Here is a 22,121-nt window from a genome sequence, read left to right as displayed (position 1 = left end):
TTAGTTCATCGGTTGATGGTGCTCGACGTAAGACATGCGGTGCAGATGACGTGTATGTGTCAGTAGACTTGGGAAGAAAGAGACATAAAGGTGTAAGAAGTCATAAAGACCAAAAATCAAGCTTTTGTGAAATCTGAGTAGATGTGAAGCAGTCAAGTACAGTACAGTACAATAGTGTGAAATTGTCTCATAACTGTTACACTATCATTACCTGACAATATGGATACATTTCAATATCCTTTTTATAATTGTTTAGGTATACATATGATTATTCATCTGTATTTTTATGTTAGATATCACCTTTTGGGGATACATCATGGTTTAGCTCTGTGCACTTGTAAATCATATGTATTTATTCATTTGTTTTTCATTTTGAATGAGAGTTTGAAATTGTCTCAATGAATTTTGATTGAAATTTGAGTTATACATGTGATGGCATCACAGGGTGTAGCTATTATGTTATTTTGGGTGATGTTGTCTCTCACTGCCGTGTTTGAAACTTGATAAATACTTTTGAAACACATGTTTGTTAAACTTGCCTTAGTATCATTGCATTGTACTAGACTGTATTAAGCTTATGTTGCCCCATGATTTCGTTTTTTGGGGGAATTAATTTTCTGTTTTAGGGATTTTTACCACTTCGTTCCAATAACTGAAGAATTCCTTGACAGATATTACTCAAAGTTGGCAGTCTGACAAGCTTCAGGTTCTCAAAATGCACCGACGACCGGCGATATCGCCGTCTACTCTCAAATGGGCACCATCTACATAAGTCTTAGCTAATGTTTGCTTTGCATAATAAAATCAAAATTTACTGTACATCTGCTACGAACATTACAACTATTTTGCAGCTGTGTTAATAAGTCGTGTGTCCATAATAAACCTGTACTATAGATTGCAATGTTTTAATGGTCTTACTCCGTTCAACGTCTCACTGTGATGCCCTCGCGTTGTGTTTGCGGCATGACATGGTGCCTGCTAGTTTATGTGAGAGCCTTCTACTTCAGATATGTTTGAGAACCCTGCTTCTATGTGAGAGGGTCTTTAGTATGTGAACTCCTTTGAAATCTTTTCACAAGTTGACAGATAAATGCTCTACATCTTAGTTGATACAAGATATACATCTAACATTTGTATTATGGACAAATGTAGAAACTAACAGGCCACATTAAGTATTGTCTTTATTTTTTGTATTTAGTCTTGGATGTAGATAATTCTCTAAATAGCTTTATTCTTCCATTAACCTGAATACTCTCACTTTATTTGTATAAACACACTAGAGATTGCAGGTCTTAAAAACAAAAAATCTGACTCTGCCTTCAACCTTTTATTCACGTCTATAAAGCTGTATTTATCTTGCTTGACATATCACTTAGTGTCAGGTCTTTGTTGTGGTCAGACACAGTAGGACTGAGACAACAAGTTTCTAAGTTTCATATTTGTTGACCTCTCATGCAAGGTCAGTACAGTATTACAATGTTTTGTCTGTACAGTATTGCCTAATCTTCATTTACAATAAAGGCTCACATTTTTCTCTCACACTAAATATTGTACAGGGTGGCTGGAAACAGGAAATACACACACACACACACACGCACAAATTTCCTGTATTCATCATCATTCATTCATTATTACTACTGTAAAAGATGTCTTCTCTAGCTGGAGTTGTGGGTAAATTTTTTTGTTATTTATCGTTTGTCCTTCTGTACCACTTTATTAAGTTGCCTGTATATTGCTTTATAACATATCTAAGTTGCATTATGGACAGATACAAAATATCATTAGTTCTTTACCTTGGATTCAGTTACTCCATTACAAGAGGAACTGAGTTAGGTGACGCTGCCTCCCAGGGGTGTGTGTTACTCAATAAATGTTGACTGCCATCACATCAAAAGCTATTTGATGTACTACTTGAATATTGAGGGACTTATTATCATGACACTGTTGCCACTTTAACAGCTCTACTACGTAATTTGCATCTAAAATTACTAAATCAATGGCTGAAACACAGCTCTTATCTCTTCTCTTCATGTCCATCTCACTTTATATTCTTCATTTCTCTTTATGTACAGTATATTTCCATGCAAATTAAAAAATGGTGATTATTAACTTTTAACATAAGGGTGGTCATTATTATCTAACATTAGATTTATTTTTATTTATTATTGTTTAATGTCGGTGATGTATCCATTGTCTGCTTATTTTGCACACACACATATACAGTACAGTACGTGCAACACCATGGATAATGTGCATGCTCTTGGGGTTTATAAACTGTGTAGAAAACATACAAAATATGATATGTATTTTGACTTTATAACTCCTGCATTTTATAATATATTCCACAAATAGGGTCCAGTCTCTTATATTACTGTTATGTATTGAATTATGCTTCTTTATTCTGTTCATTCCATATCAGACAGTTTGTTGAATCCTCTGACAGTGGTGGATCAGTGATAATGAGTCTTGTTTGACTTTGGAATTTCTGCAGTAGCATCTTCTTATTAAGGTTAAGAGACTTAACTAATGCTCAAAGGTGTTCAAGGACCACAGTGGCCAGTCTTGTGCACGGCAGTTGTCATTAGTCTTCCCGTGTAGTGGTTGTTTAATTTAGCATGAGTAAATTATTACTCTTAAATGAGATGATGTAGACTACAGGTAGAGACTCAGGAAACTGTGCTGTACTAATAGTGTGTATACATAGTGCTTGCTAAGTAGTTGCTTGTTTCTTTTTACAGCATTGAGATGAGTTGGTTTTATGTTTTACATGTAGCCTGAGTTAATCCAGTTACCATGTTTTGTGCTTTAAATATGTTATTTTCCTCTCAAGTTGTATCACCCCACAAGACTTTGGAGTCAGCGACACCAGCATCACAAAGACCGTAGGTACATATGTTGCGTGCAAGTCTATCTTGTGTATGGTTTCAAAACTGTATGTTTGTATGTATGTGTGTGTGTTTGTGTGTGTATATACAGTATATATGTATGTATATATGGTAGAAATTGGCAGGTATGGGTTCTGAGGCGCTGGTTGTGTAAATGACTGTACCATTATCAATACGGTACATGAAACTTGCAGACCTGACCAACGTAAAGTAGTGTCTGCCATGGTGGAGAGTACGAGTGAGGAAGGCGGCTCATAAATGGTTGCCGGAGCACAGACCACACGTTGACAGGTGTGTAATAGCCATGATGTAATTGACTCACTGAATTGGACATAGTAGTCTGGTCATGAACTGTTGATTAAATATGAATCAGAGGTAATGTAACATCTGTTTGTGTTGTCTCCTGTTATAGTGATGTACGGTATTGTCCAGGTAGAGAGGAGAAGGATAGCCTAGTTATGACCTTATCAGTTAAATACTGTAAGGAATTAATAGTCTGGATTGTTCTGTGAATTAATTTTAGAGTTTAAGAAGTCACCTTGGCGACCCTTTAACTGAAATTTCAGCAAAGATTTTTTTAGTCAACTAAATCTTATCTTATTTTGAATATGCTTAATATTGTAAATTATTTTAGTCATGTGTTATTACTGAAGTCTTGATATTTTCAGACCCTTGAGACAGGATTATAATTTAGTGATGCATTATTTAACAAGACCATGAGTCTGTGCTCCTATTCCCCTTCAAAGAAGATCCTTTGTACTAGAAGATCTCCTGAGATTTAACCAACCAAATGCTCAGAAAGGAAAATTTTTCATTTTTTTAGATTAAACTCTCAGAGCCAAAAATGAGCTGTTAGTTGCACACTCTAGTATTTCAAATGAATTAATAAATGACAATAGAGGCAGAACATATTGTACAATGTGATGAAGTGCAAGGCAAATCTGTATTGGATATATGTACAGTGTGGAGGTTCTCCCACTACTTATTTACCTATTCACTCAGGTTTTCACAAATCACATTTACCATTCAGTTCTACAAGAGATAAATGATAGAGCCTGTGTATATCCCTTAAATGGCGGGAGTGTAATAAGAACCTGAAATATCTCTCCTCTTCCTCAAGATATTTTGTGGCTGGTTATCTAAGATGTGATGATTACGAACCCCTAATTGTTTCTCTGATGGATTTGAGACATGCAAGGATTGTTGGAAGAATTCTGAATTTCCACTTGACCTGCTGTTCCAAACACATTCGGCAGTCCGTTTTAACCCCTTAAGGATGGTGATGGTCAATACAGTACCTGTTGGATGACACGTGAATAAGAAAAATAATAATAATGACAGTTATTTGAATCCTACCATCGTGTAGAAAATGAAATCCTGATTTGTATCAAAGTTCAGGGGTCTGGGGAGTAAACATAAAATCACTCCAATCCCATGTGGGTGGATGCTCAGCTCATGGAAGCCACCCCAGCACCACCAGCACATTCCTCATCCTTGTCACTCATAACCGGTATGCCCATAAAATTCACTAGAAATAAGTATAATGGTGTCAACTTCCTCCTGCTTGGAGCACCTCACATGAGTAGAAGCATGCATCATGTTGCAGCCATGGTCCAGCCAATACTAATGGGCAAGAGGCCTACCACTGCCTTGGGGAAGTTGCCAGAAGCCTCCACAAAGATTCTCGGCAAAAACAAATCATGAGAAATTTAAACTGGGTCGTGAAAAATATAACACAAAAGTTGCTGGATATGTCTAGTGTGGTGGGAGTCTCCATACTGCATCTGATGAAGGATATGCCAGCAAAGGGTTAAATATAATTCATTGTAACATGCATCAGAGAGGTTTACAAGTGACCCTATCAGAAGGGAAGTAGCAGACAAATTTTAACCAGGACGTTGGCAGCTCTTACACTACCAAGGGTCACATTCATTCTTCTCTGTTGTCATAAAGGGGAATTGCACCAATATGACCCTTTCTTGTTTGCTAGTTTTTCACTATACGGAGTACTCTTATTTCCTATTAAACTTACAGTGTTCCTTGTTTCAACTCTCACACATTTTACATTTTGTGTAGGCAATTTTGTTTTTATAGTAATCCAGAGGGTTAAATTGTAAAAGTTTGTACAAACTTATATTTTTTCTGGTTATTCACATTTCACTTTATATTTGTAAGCTGCTTCAGTTCTTTCTGAAAATTTAAATTTTTTATTTTATTACGGTAAGCATTAATTTTCTTGCCTCTACCTACCATTGTTTTACCTTACTTATTGTTTTGGTGTGAGGGAATTTAATAGCTGGCATTCCAGACAGTTCCTGGTGTCTTGTACATCAGCCACTATACAGTATCAGTATACCTGTGTTGGTGTGTACAGGAGATGAAGTGGAATATTTCTGTTGCATTTTCAGCCTCTTCTTGTTACCTTCTCTCCTACTGTATACCAAAACAGAGATGTAGGTGAGACCACAAACAAGATCTTTCGTACATTTAACCTTTTTGTGGATAACTAGAAGATTAGTCCTGCAAATGCTCACCTGAAGAGTTAACCCCCTTAACTTAACCAGCCTCATGTTTAACCACCCTGAAATTATCTGGAGGGGGTGTGTTAGATTCAGGTGATCCATGCAGACTAGAATTACAAAAGGTCTTGTTTGTGGTCCCGGTCTCCATGTTTCTTGATATGCTTCACACAAAGACAGGCCGGGAACAAAGGTACACAATAGAGAGATTAATACACTGACATTAAATGCTTACCAACTGTTGCAATTACTCACCATTAACCACTTGTTCGTGCTGATGTCTGAATGGTTCTGCTGGGAATACTTGCTTTTATTTTTATTTATTTATTTTTATATTTTTTAGTGTCCTGACATGGTTATCTGGTGCTGTAATTGAAGGAGTCCTCCCAATGTTTGGTCTATAGAAAATATCTCTTAAGTACAGTATGAAAGGAATGAGTGTTCAGTATAAGATGATGTCAGATGCCTTTGATGATCTATGATTCTATGGTACAGGTGTGGGACCGTTTATCCGGCGTCCCTGTACAGTATCTGGAACGCTCCAAAAACCGTCAGTTTTCTGGAACGAATTACATAAAATGAGCGCCAAGTATTTTCTGGGCCGAGCGGGAAACTTCCAAGCGTTCCCAACCTGTGAGCTGTATGTTATGTTATGGTAATTTTTTTTGCAAGTATCTATGGGCTTCCACCGTGAAACTTTATGGAGAGGTTCGAGGGTCCTTGGCTGACTACTGTTGCCATGGACGTGGGTGGGTTGTTAAGGCGAGTATCAGGGGCGACTGTGACGCGGTTTGTGCATTAACTTGGATCGTTTTTGCTACTTTTATGCTTTCATTAATGCTATTTATATGATTTTGTTATTGATGTTTAGATGCCTACAGCTTTAAGTTTTAATGTTAGTGTACAATTAAAGCTACTTTTAGGGGTGAATATAGTGATCTGACCACAGGCTTTGCAGCCAGTTACCGAGAGTTTATTGTACATTTTGTACGTTTTAGGCCTGGTGCTTCAAATTCCGGGAAAAACCTATCAGGCGACTCCCAGGTCCCAAGCATGCCGGATAAATGGTCCCATACCTGTGACAGTAGCCTGGGAAGGAAGCTTTGATCTCACCGATGGTTCATTTCTTTGGCTACAGTACAAATACTATCAAGCAGCTAATGGGGAGACTTAACACACATTTTTAAGGCACGCAATTAACACTAGATCGAGTACAGTACAAGCTAATGTAAGTCATATATTGTGGGTTGTGTCATTGTATGGTGCTGCCCCCTATCTCTGTGCCTGTCTCACCTTCCCAGTGTTTGTCCCATCCTTCCAAACATCACTGACTGTTGATTGATTTTTTTTGTGACATATAAGATTTTTTTTAAAGGATATTGAGATTTTTGATGAGTACAAGTAACCAGAAGCCACACAGTTGTCATTTCCACTCTTAGTTTCTTTTGCCCAGACAGGAAGATATGATCATTACATCGTCCATCTGTTTGTCTGAATGCCTGTCTGTCTTTCTCTATGTCTCATCATCTATGTCTGTCAGCTAGTCTCTGTCTGCCTGCTTGCTTATCTGTCTGTCAGTGGTTATTTTATATTTACTTAATTTTTTTTTTTTGTGAGCATCTTCTCAGAAAGTGTCCACTATCCTGGAGGGCTGAAGATATGCTTAATGTTTGGATAGAATTGGGATAGACTTTAGGTGTTACTGTAGCCGCTATGTCCTTTAAATATGTGAGGCGGTTTCTTTGTCATAAATATTTAGGGTTGTTTGGGTGATACTGATATCTTCACACAGTTCTCATTTGTCACAACTACAGTACTATACTATACTTACTCTACCGCAGTTTATTAGCCAATATGGATTTTCTTCGTGATGTCTCCTTGTTTTCTTATTCGTATAACGTATTATATTATAGATTTTATTCCTCAAGTTTCCGTTAACTGGTTCATCTGTTTATATGAATGTTTTATTCACTAAATATTTGAGAATTCAGAATGTTGCCCCAAGTTCAATTTTATAAGTTATAGGATCTGTTAAGGATTAGATGAGCCCCCACACTATAAGTACTACTGGTGTGTCTTGTACATATCATGTGAATATGTCCTAGAGTTATGCCTTACATCTTTATTAACTATTTTCACAACTCTTCTCCATATACAGTCTTAACCCCTTTGGTATGAGAGGTGTCTTAAAGGAATAAAATTAACTGACATTAGCTAAATTAAATAGTAAAAGTAGTCGAGGGTTAAGCATACCTCATTGATATAACGAAATCTTAATTCTGATCGCAAACTGTGGTGATGACTTTGTATATTTGCTGGTTAAAAGAATCTCCATCTTGGCTATAAGGTTTTGTAACCTCACATAGGCCCATGTGATGCTTGTATTATACCCATCAAGTCTGTGGGTTGACATCTTAGGCAAACCCTGACATGGGTGGAAGACACTAATCAAACAATTAGTGATACCATTGCCCTTAGTATTGGATATCCAGAACCAAACTTCAGTCCAACCATCACCCGGTTTGGTGAGCCATTGGCCTAGCAGCTGTAGTTTAGTAATAGATTCGCCTCATGATTTTGTTATGTATGGTGGTATTAAGGCAGTGTGCTCTATACAGATGCTACATGACTAACATAGTTCAATATGGTGAATCCAGACTACTTGCTTTTTAATTAAAGGAGTGGTTTATTTGAGCTAATGATCAAATTAATAGTTCAGCTGATACGTAGTTGACTGGTGGTGCTGGCTGTAACTACACTCTGTCAAGGGAAGAAGCTGATTTCATGGAGGACACCTTCTTTGTCAACCAAATTGGTGACTGGCTCGTGGGATGGTCCAATGTGGCTGACAATGAACAAGGGAAGACAAGGTTACTCTTGCTACTGTTACACCACAACTCCTCAGCTTCCTACCTTAAATGACGGCCCGCTTTCAAATCCCGCTTTGTGAAGGACAATATTTGCAATGGGTAATTTTCATTAATTGTGTGATTACTGCTAACTTTCAATGACAGGGTTAGCGAGGGTTGGCAGCATACAGTACATGCTATATGGGTACAAAACAGAAATCTCCTGATTCTGTCTTACTGTCAATACATGTACGGTATATGAATATTGAAGGTATGGACTTCTGACCCTTTGAGAAAATTTGCTGAAATTAAAGGATTCTTCTGTGAGAGAGACAGAAACAAACATAGAATAAATCAGCAAGAATTAGTGAGCAAAGTTAGAGCAGAAACCTGAAAAGACTAAAAAACTGAAACATTGAAATTTGTCAAAAATGGGAAATTGTCATCTTTAGAGGATAATAAGGAGTGAGACAGTGGCTTGTAGTGTATCTGGATGTAAGCAATGAAAATATTATTTATTTGGAAAAAGGATAATCCCTTAGTTTCCTTTTAGCCAATCAAATTAGTACTGATTGGTAATTAGTGGGTATAGAGGAAATGTTCTCCTTTGGGTCGAGTCAGATATAAGCTGCCACCGTGTGAGGTTATACAACTTGATTAAAAGTTTATCCTATCAATATCATTTGGCATCATGTAGTTGAGCTAAGTTCCAAGTTAAAGTTTTTAGGATTAGTTTTCACTTTTGGACATTACTTTCACATTGTGGAGGTAGGGGGGGGGGCCTACAGAGGGACAAGAGCACTGTGGTGGGGGTCAGTGAACACCTCCTGGATGTTTACCAAAACTGTATGTTAACAGTCAAAATGTTCAGGGGACACTTCCGTGCATTTCACAATCCATCATAATTGAAGTTGTATCACACAGCCTCACTGGCGGTAAAGACTAGACAACTGCAACAAAAACACGACAGAAAACAGCGGTGTTTAGGGTATTTCCATTATTATGTATGACTTAGATATATAACAGCTGGTTGTATGAAAAGGAATATGGGGGTAGCTGGTTAATGTTTGACCTTTAATTCTATATATAATTCATGATATATATATTAAAGATGAGAATGATGGTTAGGATGGGGTTTATTTAGAGGATGGGGGGATGCTATGGACAGCTGAAAACCAGAAATGTGTGTGGGTTTTTTTTTTTCTCCCCACTGGATTTACTGCTTATGGTTGACACACTCTCTCATGTCATAACAGAACACATGCATAGAGCAAATAGATTAATGGAAGAAAATGGGTAAAGGGAATACAGTTTTCAGTTATACAAGATCCAGAGTCGGAACCTAGTCTAGAGGAGAACTTGTGTTTAATTTGAGATATTTTAGTTAAGAATTTTGATACAGTATAACATCTCTCTACAGAAGTATTTACATGTGTTGATGAGCACAGATGTCACAGGCCAGTGTTTACATGTTCCTGACACACAGTTGGAAATTATGAAGCATATATAATGCAAGACTGACTTATAGTGTGTAAATGACATGTCAGATTAATTCCATCTCCTATTTCTGTGAAATAACATGAACCAAAACAACAGGGGAATGACAAACAAGCAGGATGTGTGTGTGTTTGTAGGCCAACTCACCTGAAACATATAATAAATAAAACCAAGCAAAAGAGATCAGTAGTATGTACAGAGTATAATGGCACTCTTAGTGGTGTTTTTGAACTGGTGACAAGCAGTGGTAACTTAATGGTGGGTAATCCAGAGGAGCAGGAGGTAATCCCTAATACAGTAGTTACTTCTATTAGTTAGTGTCAATTTAGAGGAAGTTCCTGATTTGGAAAACCCCCAAAACATTTGTATTACTATATTTATTTATATTTTGCTGCTTTGAGAGGGTGATGTAGTTTTACTTTGCCATATTGATGTAACAACATGGGCTGCTATCCTTCCTCTTAGAGTAGGAAGTGACTGATAATGTATCTACTAATCTGAGATTCATTTTCTGTCCCTTTGAGAGGGTTTTAGAATGTCTGATAGATGTTTCTTTCAATTTAAAACTTTGACAGAAATTAACACAAATTTTGCTTAAGTGAGTCTTGACCAGGAATTAACTTTTCATGAGGGCTAAGCTTCAGTTGGGGAGCTTCCTGGTGAGACTGGGAGGGCTGACAGCTATGGAAGTATTATTTTTGTAGTGTTTTAGCTTACTGTACTTTGAAAGTGGGAGACAACCTATCAGGTGCTAACATTTACATAGTCTGAAGAGTGAGTACCAGATATGTGTTTGAGAGAGTGAAGAATGATGACACATGCATAACATCTATAAGGAGTTAGTTGTTGGGCACCAGATGTGTGCCCCCAAGTCTCAGAAACACTCGACTGGTTAGTATCCTTCATCAAAACTAACACAGATTTAATTTTTGGGTTCATTTGATATAATTTCACAAAATAGAAAGTTGTTTCAGTTTATTTCTCAGTTGTGATTGGCTGCTTTGTTCATGTTGCAGTCTTTTATGCTCCAGTTAAGGAATTGATGAGTAATCCTAGTGTTATAAGTTGTATGTGAGGGGGGAGGGAGGTGTAACAGGCATACCGCAGCTACAGATTTAACTTGAGGTTTATTGGCGAATTAGTACATGAGGCAGTGTTATAAAACTGTCAAGGCATTACAGGGAATATTAGTGTGAGAGACAGTACAGTGTGTGTGTGTGTGGTACAGGATGAGTATTGTGGTCTTTGAATGTCATCACAACCTGGCTGACATGAAACATCGAGGTAAGCAAAAGAGAGAGACAGACAGAGAGAGAACCAGGTGTGAAGAGTCCAGCATGACTGTGGGGTGCTCTAATGCCGTATGTGTTTGGTTCGCAGATGCAGGCTTGAGGTTCTGAGGATATGCTTGTTTAGCTGTGAACCAGTGATACCCCAGCTGTAAGTATTAAATACCCAGGCCCCAATTCTGAGACAGCACTTATGTGATAGAAAAAATACTGCTTGACTGTATCATCAAAAGTTGGCAATTTATTTTTGCTCAGAGGTGGTGTTGAAGATTGAGGGCAAGTGAGGCCGACTTCTACAACGTGTGCAGCAGTAAAGTTTTGGCTTTACACAACAGGGAAATATGAAATCATCTAATTCTCTTACAGAAAACACAATTTACAGTAGGTGTTGAGCTTGACAGTGAAGGAAGTTTTGTTAACACTGTGGTGAGAGTAACAAAAATACTTCACCACAATATTAAAAACCAAATTGGTTATTAACTTTTACAGTATTGCTAACTTTCTGGATTTTAATTGCCTTCATCTTATTCTTTGATAGATACATTCCAGTACAGTAAATTGTTTGTTTGTACTTATCAATTTGCTTCTCAGTGTTTCTTCATTAAGTAGTACATGATACCAGCCAACAGTGTTCTCTATGTTGTTTTGGGCAGTACCGTCCAAGCAGACCTTGATCCTAACAACCTAGCCTTGATAAACCACTTATCATTATCGTGTCTCACAGCCCTGACACACATACTCCTAACTATCCAACCGTCTTCGTAATTCGTTCTCTTTCTACAAATTGCCTGATGCACTTGAACCCTTGAACCATGGTAAAATGTTTTTGTTTACCCATTATTCTCAACGTTCAGTAAACTTAATTATGTCCCCAACTTAAAACTGTAAGAAATATGTTATTAATGTTTTTGGCCCAGCAACTCACTACACTACACCACATGCTGTCCTTATCTATGTCCACATTCTCTTCCTTCAGTTTTCACGCACTCCTTCTCAGAACAAACTCCTTTGTCCTCGCTCTACTCCTTTTTAGTAACATGTCACACATTAGTGATCTGTGTTGCAATATATAATCTTCCCCTGCCATCATCTTTATATCCCTAACAAACACCTGTCTTATTTTTGGACAATTATGTCATCAATTTGGGTTTTTGTGCCACTTGACTCATACGAGGTCAGTCTACTCTCCCTCTTAAACAGTGTTGCAGACCACTCTATTCAGTGCATCTCTGAACTCTTAAGTATTCTTTCTCCACTTCTCCATGTAGCAACTCATCCCAAAACTTGTCCTTGTCTTCCTCACATAACAGAATCTGTCACTAGATTCTTGCCCACCATTAGCTTAATTTTTCTGAATTAATCTGTGCATGTGTCATATAAAGTTTGTATCTGCAGTTAATGACTCTACAGTACAGTACCTCTAGCCATCACAGCTAGAGATAAGAAAGATGCTTTAATGATGAAATTGAAGATAAGTTTCATTGGTACATAAATGGAAGCAGCAAAAGTTGGCCACCAGCAAAAATATTACAGTAACTTAAAGTGTGAATCAATGAATTGGAGTTGGATTATTACAATGGAACATAAGAATTGAGTTTGTCTTGAAGAATTTGTTGGAAAAATTTGTATTTGAATTTAGAATATGTTGCAAACCAGGAAGAAGGGCTGTAGTGTGAATAAGACTAAAGGAAGAAAATGATAACTTTTCAGTAGCAACCAATCTACTACTGTAGTGTACTTTGAACTCTCGTTTATATGGTAGATTGTGAAGAAAAAAAATTAATACGGTTGACAGATACTAATACTCTGCCTGCTGCCAATTTCTTTATTCTTGCAAAATCTCTCCTTGTGTTGTTAAGTGGAGTTAGATGCATCAGGTTGAAATCCTGTTTTTGTTTTTTTTATATTATAAAGTGACTTGGCAACTATAGGCTCCAGGCTTAGGAACCCAGGGAAGCTCTCACCCAGGATGGTAGAGGCAGACTAAAGATTAGCCATCCCAGCAACAACTCTATCCCATAAAAAGAGGGTAAGTAAGAAGTTGTAGCTGTTCATAAGCTTAAGATTAGTGAGTCAGAAGGTTGGACATCACAGTGCCTCCATGACTCATTCAGGTCTGGTTGAGTCATGAACTAGGATGGATGACCACTTAACTTCCCAACTGTTGGCCCTAGTGGAAGGAGCTACTCTTCTGTTTCTGCCTGTTCATTAGACAGATAAGTTCTGTGTACATCAGGGTTTTATTAGGTTGAATAATTCAGCTCTAGGTTTTGCTTACAAGGTATGAGTGTGTTTGTCTTTTGTTGTCAAGAGTTTACTCCTGGTAACAGTCTATTAAGAGGGTGAGGCTGCTAAATTCTGGCATGGTACCGAGTTCAATCTAGATTACTGTACATGGATCATTATGTTCCTCAGTGGTGCTTAATTCTTAGCAGTTTTTAATACATTACTGTATATCAAGGGTTTTGGGGGACCTGCCACATGATATAGAGTGGATCTACAGTACAAGAGGATATACAGTACAAAAAATTTATATGGCACGGCTTTTTATGTATCATTCTGGTGGTCAGTGTTGTTAATCCAACCTGGGGAGCTGGTGGAGCCTGTACATGGTGTCCTCTTCTTGGGGTTCTTATATGCTCTTCTCTCTTCATCTTCATTCTGCTGTAACTGTTTCCCATGTAAGCAGAGCTAGAAGGGTGTGGGTAGATTTGGTTTTATTACTCAAAACTGCTCTGTGATGTTGTAAGGTTATTGTAACTCAAATGTAAATATTGTAGAGTGTCAGCTGGGAGATACAACATGGTGAATCCTTTGAAGTATCTGACCCCTGAGTAGCATGTTTTTAGTTGATTGATCAATTCAGGAAGGCTTTAGTCCTTTGCCATTTGAAGCTTAAGTCTACCTTTTTATTTATTATTTATTTAATTTTTTGTGGGTATAGTGGGTGAGAGATAACAGTGCTTGTCTCCAGGTCTTGAATGTCTCTGGTTAGTGCCAGTGACATTTGGGTTCATTACTTTTGCTGGTAGAGTGAAAGTTTGATGGTATTGTTTTCTGCATTGACTCAGTACTGTATGTGCTGGAGTGTTAGTGTTCATTGCGCTGGATCAACAGGTCACCTCCTAAGAGGTGTTTTGTCGTTTTGGAGCAGTTTTGTACCACATCCTCCCCTTCTCATGGCTGAGTTTTTGATGTTTGAGTTGTTTTAGATAGACTTAGGTTGTGAATGAGGACTTGATCTGGAAATCCCAGTTTATTACTTAGCCTGGACAACATGCCTTCAGGGAATCACAGCCAACCCATTAAACCTTTTTCCACTTAATGCAGAGTGTAGAAAATGAACAAATATACTGTACTTACATAGTTTCTCATCATATATTATCATTCATATCCCTTCTTACTGCTGTAAAAGGTGTGCTCTGCTATGGTACTCCCCTTTCACAATAAGGGTCCAAATCTTATTTACCTCTGTCATTTCACACAAACCAATGTCACCCACCAGAAACATGTCCTTCCCCAAAAGTTATTCACCTCCATACTCTGTTTATTTACACACACACTTCTGCTTTCTGGATGTTTATCCTCTTATTTCTAGTGCATCCTTCACCCTATTCCTGCCATCTCCTTCATCTTCTCCTTTCCTTCATACTGTCCACTTCGACTCATACACCACAATTCTTTTTACTGATCTTTTTCTTCCCATTCTCACATATACTGTATGTCCTTGCCATCTTAGCATGCCCTGATCTTCTCTCTCTTTAACAATTGCTTCTGTTTTACTTCTCATTTATGCATTCCTTCATTTTTTTTATTCTCAAACATCTTATTTCTGTTGCTTACAATTATTCTCCTTCCTCTATCATCCACTGTTCACACCCATGTAATTATCTTGGCTCTACATCCCTTTCTTTGCTTCCTTTCATGTGTTTACTGTCTCAGTGTACAGTACATTTTAATCCACTTATTGTTTTTTACCTTGATACAAGTCTTGGGTAACTCATGTACAGCTATAGAAGCCTAAAGGGTGAAAGCCTATGATCAATATAGTGTAGATTAGTTAATGTGGGTGTTGGTGAGATCTGAACCTCGAGTAACATGGCTGTGTTCAGAGAGGCGTGACCTCAGTGGCAGCACATATCTGACTCTACACAGGTAACAGCAACACACATCACATACACAGCTACACGGAAATAGTTGAAGAAAGGTAGAGATGATAACATGCTCAAAACACTCAGGAGAGCTTGTATGCCTGTACCAACCAGTGTCCACATACACGTACCTATGTACCCAATTACTCACTGATGTATGTACCTAGCCACCTTACCAACCATCCACTTCCTTACTAACTTACCCACCCACTCACCCATCCACCTACCCACCAATCCACTCACTCACCCACCCACCCATCCATCCACCTACCTCTCGTATCATCAGGTAAAAGTTGTATTGTATTCTCAGTGTGATGAAGTGTTAACTGCTACTCGGCACACTGCTGTAGAACTCGGTCTCACATTAAATACGTATATGTTTTAAATCTGAAGTATTTTTTTTGTGTAGATAGAATGAGCATTATTTATTAAACCATTTATTATGCATATATACAGTATTTGGCATGTTTGTTGTTCCTTAAGCATAAGTGAGTTTATTGCTTCTAAATTCATAAAGTTATGTTATTTTTTATATTCTTTGTTACTTTTTGTTTAATTGAAGTTCAAGCTAATTAGTTGTGTGGTTGGTCTCTCAATTATTAATTTTTTCGCCTATTTTCATCTTCATGTTAACTTGAAATGGCTTTTACCTAATAATTTTTCCAGATCTCATTCACTTAAGAATTGGTTAGTTTTCCTTTTTATCAGGTTCTGTACACTAATCAATTTGTAGTATGTAAATTTGTTTATGGTAAAGATATATACTATACATGTGTGGATTTACAGAAGATTTGTCTCGGGGAGTCTCAGGGTGAGGTATAAACTTGACTTTCTTCAGTTAATCACTTAAAATTTGGCTGTTTTCTCCCACTCTCAGATGAGGATGGAGCTTGCAGAATTTTGGTGAACTAGGTTTGGTAATTGACTCAGTAGCAGAGCTCAAAATATGTGTTGGATAATTCTACTTGTTTATCTGGTTATCAAATAAATGGTCGTTTATCATTTGTTTCCTCTAAGAAGTTGGAGGAGGTGTGAAAAAGAGGTTAATCTCAGTAAGTGTCTACAGTGGGCTAAAGTAGAATGGGAAAGATAAGAATAACCAGAAATAATAGTGTCATTTTATGCATGTAATGAGAATTGTCCAATAACTCATATGTAAAATTTTTCATAATTATCTCTCTCTCCATTAGGACTTGTGGTGTATTCTGTTATGTTTAAACAACTAGACTCTGCCAAATATTCATTCTGGTTGTCTTAACGAACAGAAGTTGACGGGAGTGAGGGGGCAGGTGCCGCACAGAATCTTCCCGCACACCCAACTAGTTCTCGTCCCAAGCCAGCCCTACCCAACTTGATTGCCAAGCAGCGCTCCTTCCGTTGTAAACTGTCCAACAAGAGCAAGTAGCTGAGGAAGAGGATGATACATTTACCTAATCCTACAGATGACTAGCTGAAATCTGATCTTCCTTTTCCAGACATTGATGATACACTTGATGATATTAGGGTAAATAGAAGGTAAGGATATTAAGACAGAGAAAGTGCCTTCCTGTTTCTGTTACACAGGAGACAGAGAAGAAAGCCCTATGGTTAGAAGCTAAAGGATTGTATCATTGGTATTCAACAGTTCAGTTTTAATAGAAATAAATGCAAGCTGCAATTCAGGTCACAGACTCACAGAGGTTTATGTGATGAATATTCTTGATATTCCTAGTAACTGAAGATGGAAGAATGAGTTAGGTTGAAGTACTAAATTTACATCTAAGAATAACCTCAGAATTTTACTAAGACTACATGAGACAAAGCCAAGTACATCATCTTATCTGGTGGTGAGTGAAGATATCCATTTACTTTCACTATAATTTTTAGGTAATTTTTTAATGCAAATTTTGCACTTTAGCCTAAGTCAAACTGTTAGTTGCATTCATATGTCTTCAATTATGAGGAATGTTTATTACACAAATCTTTGTGAATTATACCCCGGGGATGCTTAGACTTTCCAGCTTGTTTATGTTTTGCTCTCAGGAGAGGTTATGCTGGCTCCCTGAGTTTCACATCATTCAGATCCAGTGATGGTTGCTCTGGATACCTGGATGTATTTAATTAAGGAATAGGTGAGAAATGGAAGCTACAAGACACAATTGAAAATAGCAATTAGAATATGATGGATGTGATAAATACTTGTACAGCTAAGTGTACATCTGTCATTGAAATGCTGGCTTGGGATAATGTGATACTTTCTTCATTCATGGCCAAAGGTATACTAGATTGTAAGTAAATCTAGTTTATATAAGTTATTTTGGATGTTTGTTGAGTGTTGAGCTTCCTTACCAGTGGTATGTGGGCCTGAGAAGAGGCTACCTTTATCAAGATTACATTAATGTCACACATTGCTTAGCTACTATTCCAAGTTATGTTTGGCAACTACTGTTGGGTGTCATTGTTTGACTGCCAAGTTAATTGTGATGGATATGATTCTCTTTCTTAATTTGAAAGAGTTGCTTGTGTGTACTAGGTACATGAGTTCTGTAAATATAGCTTGCAGCTGAGGAAATACATCCTCCCTACTTTTGAAAAGTAACTACTTGTGACCTGTTAGTTGTTCTCTACCAATTGGGTTTAGCCACCCAGGACAAGGGTATTCAGTGATAACTTAGGTAAAGCATGTAATGAGTTAATAAGGAAAACAATCAGTATTGTATTTTTTTGTCAAACAGGTGAACTTTTGTAAAACAACCAGAAGTATATATGTGAGTGTGAATGATGGAGTGACTGCATATGAGAGAGTTGAGAGACTATATATAAATAGTGACTATAAACAGCTTCAGCCCAAGTTGAATTTGTGGCATGTTACAGCTTTTAATGTTTATCAGGTAACTGAATGTTAAGACAAGATGTCTGGTGCATAACCTCAGATGGTTTGGCATGAATGTCCTATTCTTGTGTCAATCTGCTTTATGAGGTTCCTGACAGAAATGAGCCTTAACAAGATTTTGTTTACAAATTTCATAAATACCAGTTTTTCTTCTTACATTTGAAAAGGTTATATGATTGTAACGTTGGGCAACCGTAGAATTCTGTATTTCCCAATAACTGTCTACCTTTATTATGTCACACTTCATTTATGCAGCTTCTGCTGCTGGTAATTCAAGTGAAAGCAAATGAATGAATCGATAGATAGTATATTCTTTATTTTTTAATTTGTACCATATATGACATGCCAAGTCCATTCTTTTTATTATATATCAGGGATACACAAAAAGTGCAACTGTTATAGTAGTTTAAATAATGGTAACTGCACAGTGTTTACTACTTTTGTTGACAAATTTTTTGACTATTTAATATGCAGACTGGTTTTGAACTGTAGCTTGTGAGAATACATACAGAGTACAGTTGATAGTGATCAGTGTTACGTGTGGTACACTGTGCTGTACATACTAAACAAAATATATATGTACAGTACAGTATACTGAAGACATTCCTAGGATACCAAACTATACTGTATACCCAGACACAGAGCATACAGAGGTTTAATATTGTAACACAGGAAGGAAGGAATGCAATTTTACTTATGATGCCTTTCCAGTTAGGAGTCAAACTATTGAAAATCTGAACTTGTCACTCTGTATCACTTAAAGCAGCTTTTTATCTCATTTTATGCTTATTAAGATGTTTGTATTTGTATTTTGCCTTTTACAGTAAGTTCTTGATTTACACAGGGATTACATTCTTGAAAATCTTATGTACAGTGCAGTACAGTACAATAAATCAAATTCATGCAGATTAACTTATTCTCATGTAAGTAAAATAGTAGATTGTATTCCTGGATCTCAAGAAAACATCATTACCTCCAAAATCTAATTTTTCATAATGAAGTAAACACTCTATGGTTTTGTGTAATATATACCATATTTTATGGCATATAAGATGCACTTTTGTCTGAAAAATTAAAAAAAAAAAATCAACTCATTCTACTGTAGTGGTGTATATGTGAAGTTTTGGTCTCGTAAGCTAATGAATCCCGCAGTTGCTGTCTTCAGTAGGCTAAATTCTACCTAATCCAACTCCAGAATTAAAAATATGTTATTGTATACTTTATCTCACTATTACTAATTTTAATTACAGTACCTGTAATTAAAAAATAAATTATTATAAATATAAAAGCTGGATTTATAGCAACTGATGATGATAACATTAGGTAATTAGCATCTGTATGGAACCCAACTCTTCAGAGCTAAGTTGTAACCATTTATGAACTCTTATAGGCGTTACTCTCTATTAATGTCATACCTGCATCATATATCTTATTATTTCTATTTAGAAACATTTTTTAGCTCTTGAAAGAAACATAAAGTTATGATGGTAGCGGTGAATAATGCCGACAGCCATCACTGAACGTTCATAGTGTCTCACTAGTGTGTAACATCATCTATTGGTGTGCAGCAAAGACTTGTGTTCAGTTGCCATTTCATGTTTTTAAAGGCCTAGTATGGACCTCTTAGTACAATGAATAATGATCTTAACAATACAGTAAACCCATGATAACTCGGCATTTGTTATCTCGGAATTTCATATTCTGTACTATAATTTGGCACATACTGTATATGGTCTCAGAATTTATAATAAAATAACTCAGGAAATGCCGAATTACTGTACATAAAATTATCTGGGAAAATCTTGGCATATTTGTGTCTGACACCAGTGGCGCTATAACCACTTTAAACAAAAAATTGCAAGGATAAACAGTAAAATTGATACATAGTGTAACATAAAATACAATAACACATATTTAATGTGCCAAAAATAGCTCCTTCCACACTCAAACCATCAGCCAGGCAGTCAACCAGCTGACTGAGATGTGTGTATGTGTGCCATGATGTCATGTGGGAGGGAGGGAGGGAGGCAGGTGAGTCAGCCACACAGTGCAAATCACTGCTTACACATATGTTCATCTCCTCCTCCCCCCCACACACACACTTATGCTCATTATTTTTCTTATTTTATAGTTTATTTTATATTTCCTTTATTTCTAAGCCACATTAGAGAATTTAAAATTTTACTCTTTTGCTCTGTAATAAAGAAAAATTGGCTTTATTAGGGTGGACTATAGTATCCTGAGTGATATAAGTTACATATTTATTAACCCTATTTTTTGGCATATAAGACACACGGCCATATAATACACATCCCCCATTATAGCAGGGATTATTTAGGAACAACTTTTGTGTTTATTCTCCCCCTGTAGCCATAGTTTTCTTAAAATAATATATACAGTACCAGTAAATGTGAGGAATAAATAAAAATAATAACAGTAAATAGGTTACAACAAAAAATACTGTATTGCCAAAACAGTAAATAAAAGCCATTTTTCAGACAAAAAAGTGAATCGTATATGCCGTAAAATACAGTCCATACTCTGTACTCAGATGTGAATTAAATGTAGAGAAAACTATTATTTTTGTTAAAATATCTTTATTTTTGTATAAGTTACCAAATTACAGTAGTATACATAAATGCCGATCTATTTACTGCTTAAGTAGCATTTCACCTGCATCACCTACCATTTCCCTGCATCACCTACCATTCCCCTGCATCACCTACCATTTCCCTGCATCACCTACCATTTCACCTGCATCACCTACCATTCCCCTCACCTACCATTTCCCTGCATCACCTACCATTTCACCTGCATCACCTACCATTCCCCTGCATCACCTATCATTCCCCTGCATCACCTACCATTTCCCTGCACCACCTCCCATGCCTCTGTGTCACCTACCATGTACCTGTGTCACCTATTGTTGTATTTTTGCCTCGGTAAGTCGGAATTTGGGATAATTCAGCAAGGCCAGAGCCCCATACGTGCCAAGTTATCAAGGTTTTACTTTAACAGCTGAGTGAGTACTAACACTGAATTTGACTTTGTCCTCATTTTAAGAAAAATAACCATGGCTACAGGAGAAAAATATGCTCAGAAGTTTTTTCGTTAATATTCCCTGCTGAAATATGAGTGTGTTACAAGCTGTAAAGTATGGTAAACGTTCTTCGACCCCACACACTACACTACCACTGTGGGCACTGTATTCACTCATGCCTCTTGCCCCCACACCTGACTTATTGTAGCTATTATGAGAGTGAGTGAAATATTGATAAAAAGACACCAATTTGGCAACTTGGCATCTCGAAGCCATTTATGTCTTAATATAAAAGATTCATATGATAACTCACATTGTGCTAGTAATTGCAAAAAAGTAGCTACATTTATTCATAGTCGAGTATATAAAATAATTAGTAGTATGAAATGACTGCATACATGTTCTGTCTCGTAGTTTACATTAAGACTGAATATGTACTCTGGGGATGGTGATTCTGAAAAAGCAGTTCTGTATTGTTGGGGTTACAGTCAGTTTATGTTGTAAATATATACACTTGTCACTCATCAACTGTGGTAATTATTCATACTTGCGTTCATTCTGGATAAAGGCATCAGACCTATGCATCTAAATCACTGAAACAATCACCTTCACATATACAAACCTGCATATGTACCTACCCATTAATGAATCCGTCAACATCTACACAAATGTTGGAACCTCATTATTCGTGACCCATGTGCATATACTAAATACTTACACGGTGTTAATGAGAATATGTATACTGTGCTCACAATTTACAGTTCAAGTCCTTAAAGGTCACCATTGTAAATTATGTAACGGTGTTTTTGAGGACACTTATGTGATCTCTTGAAGGGGTCGTACCATGGGATCAAAGTTGGTATGGCATTGTGTTTGGAACCTGTGTGTATATGAGATAAAATGTTTATAATGGTTCAGGGGTTCACTCTTAGCAACACCTTTTACTTTGCACACACACACACACACACACACACACACACACACACACACACACACACACACACACACACACACACACA

At 37.0% G+C, this 22,121-nt stretch overlaps 1 protein-coding gene across 7 annotated transcripts in view; it reads left to right on the top strand.

Moving 5' to 3' along the window:
- Positions 1-19,134, top strand: part of LOC121875322 (neurofibromin-like) — a 78,442-nt gene extending 59,308 nt beyond the window's left edge. For 5 of the 7 annotated variants that reach the window (XM_042379824.1, XM_042379821.1, XM_042379819.1 and 2 more), the window contains one exon: positions 16,456-19,134. In XM_042379824.1, coding sequence (XP_042235758.1) covers positions 16,456-16,595 — 140 coding nt within the window. In that variant the 3' untranslated portion in view covers positions 16,596-19,134. Of the gene's footprint in view, positions 1-671; positions 896-11,130; positions 11,191-16,455 lie in introns of those variants that run through there. The other 2 variants (XM_042379822.1, XM_042379820.1) reach the window with 2 other exon arrangements.
- The last annotated feature ends 2,987 nt before the right edge of the window (positions 19,135-22,121 follow it).

The sequence above is a fragment of the Homarus americanus genome, unplaced genomic scaffold (genome assembly GCF_018991925.1).
Source record: "Homarus americanus isolate GMGI-L3 unplaced genomic scaffold, GMGI_Hamer_2.0 scaffold56241, whole genome shotgun sequence".
Lineage (NCBI taxonomy): Eukaryota > Metazoa > Arthropoda > Malacostraca > Decapoda > Nephropidae > Homarus > Homarus americanus.
Note: the sequence above shows the minus strand (reverse complement) of the source record. Positions and strands in the feature narration are given on the sequence as shown.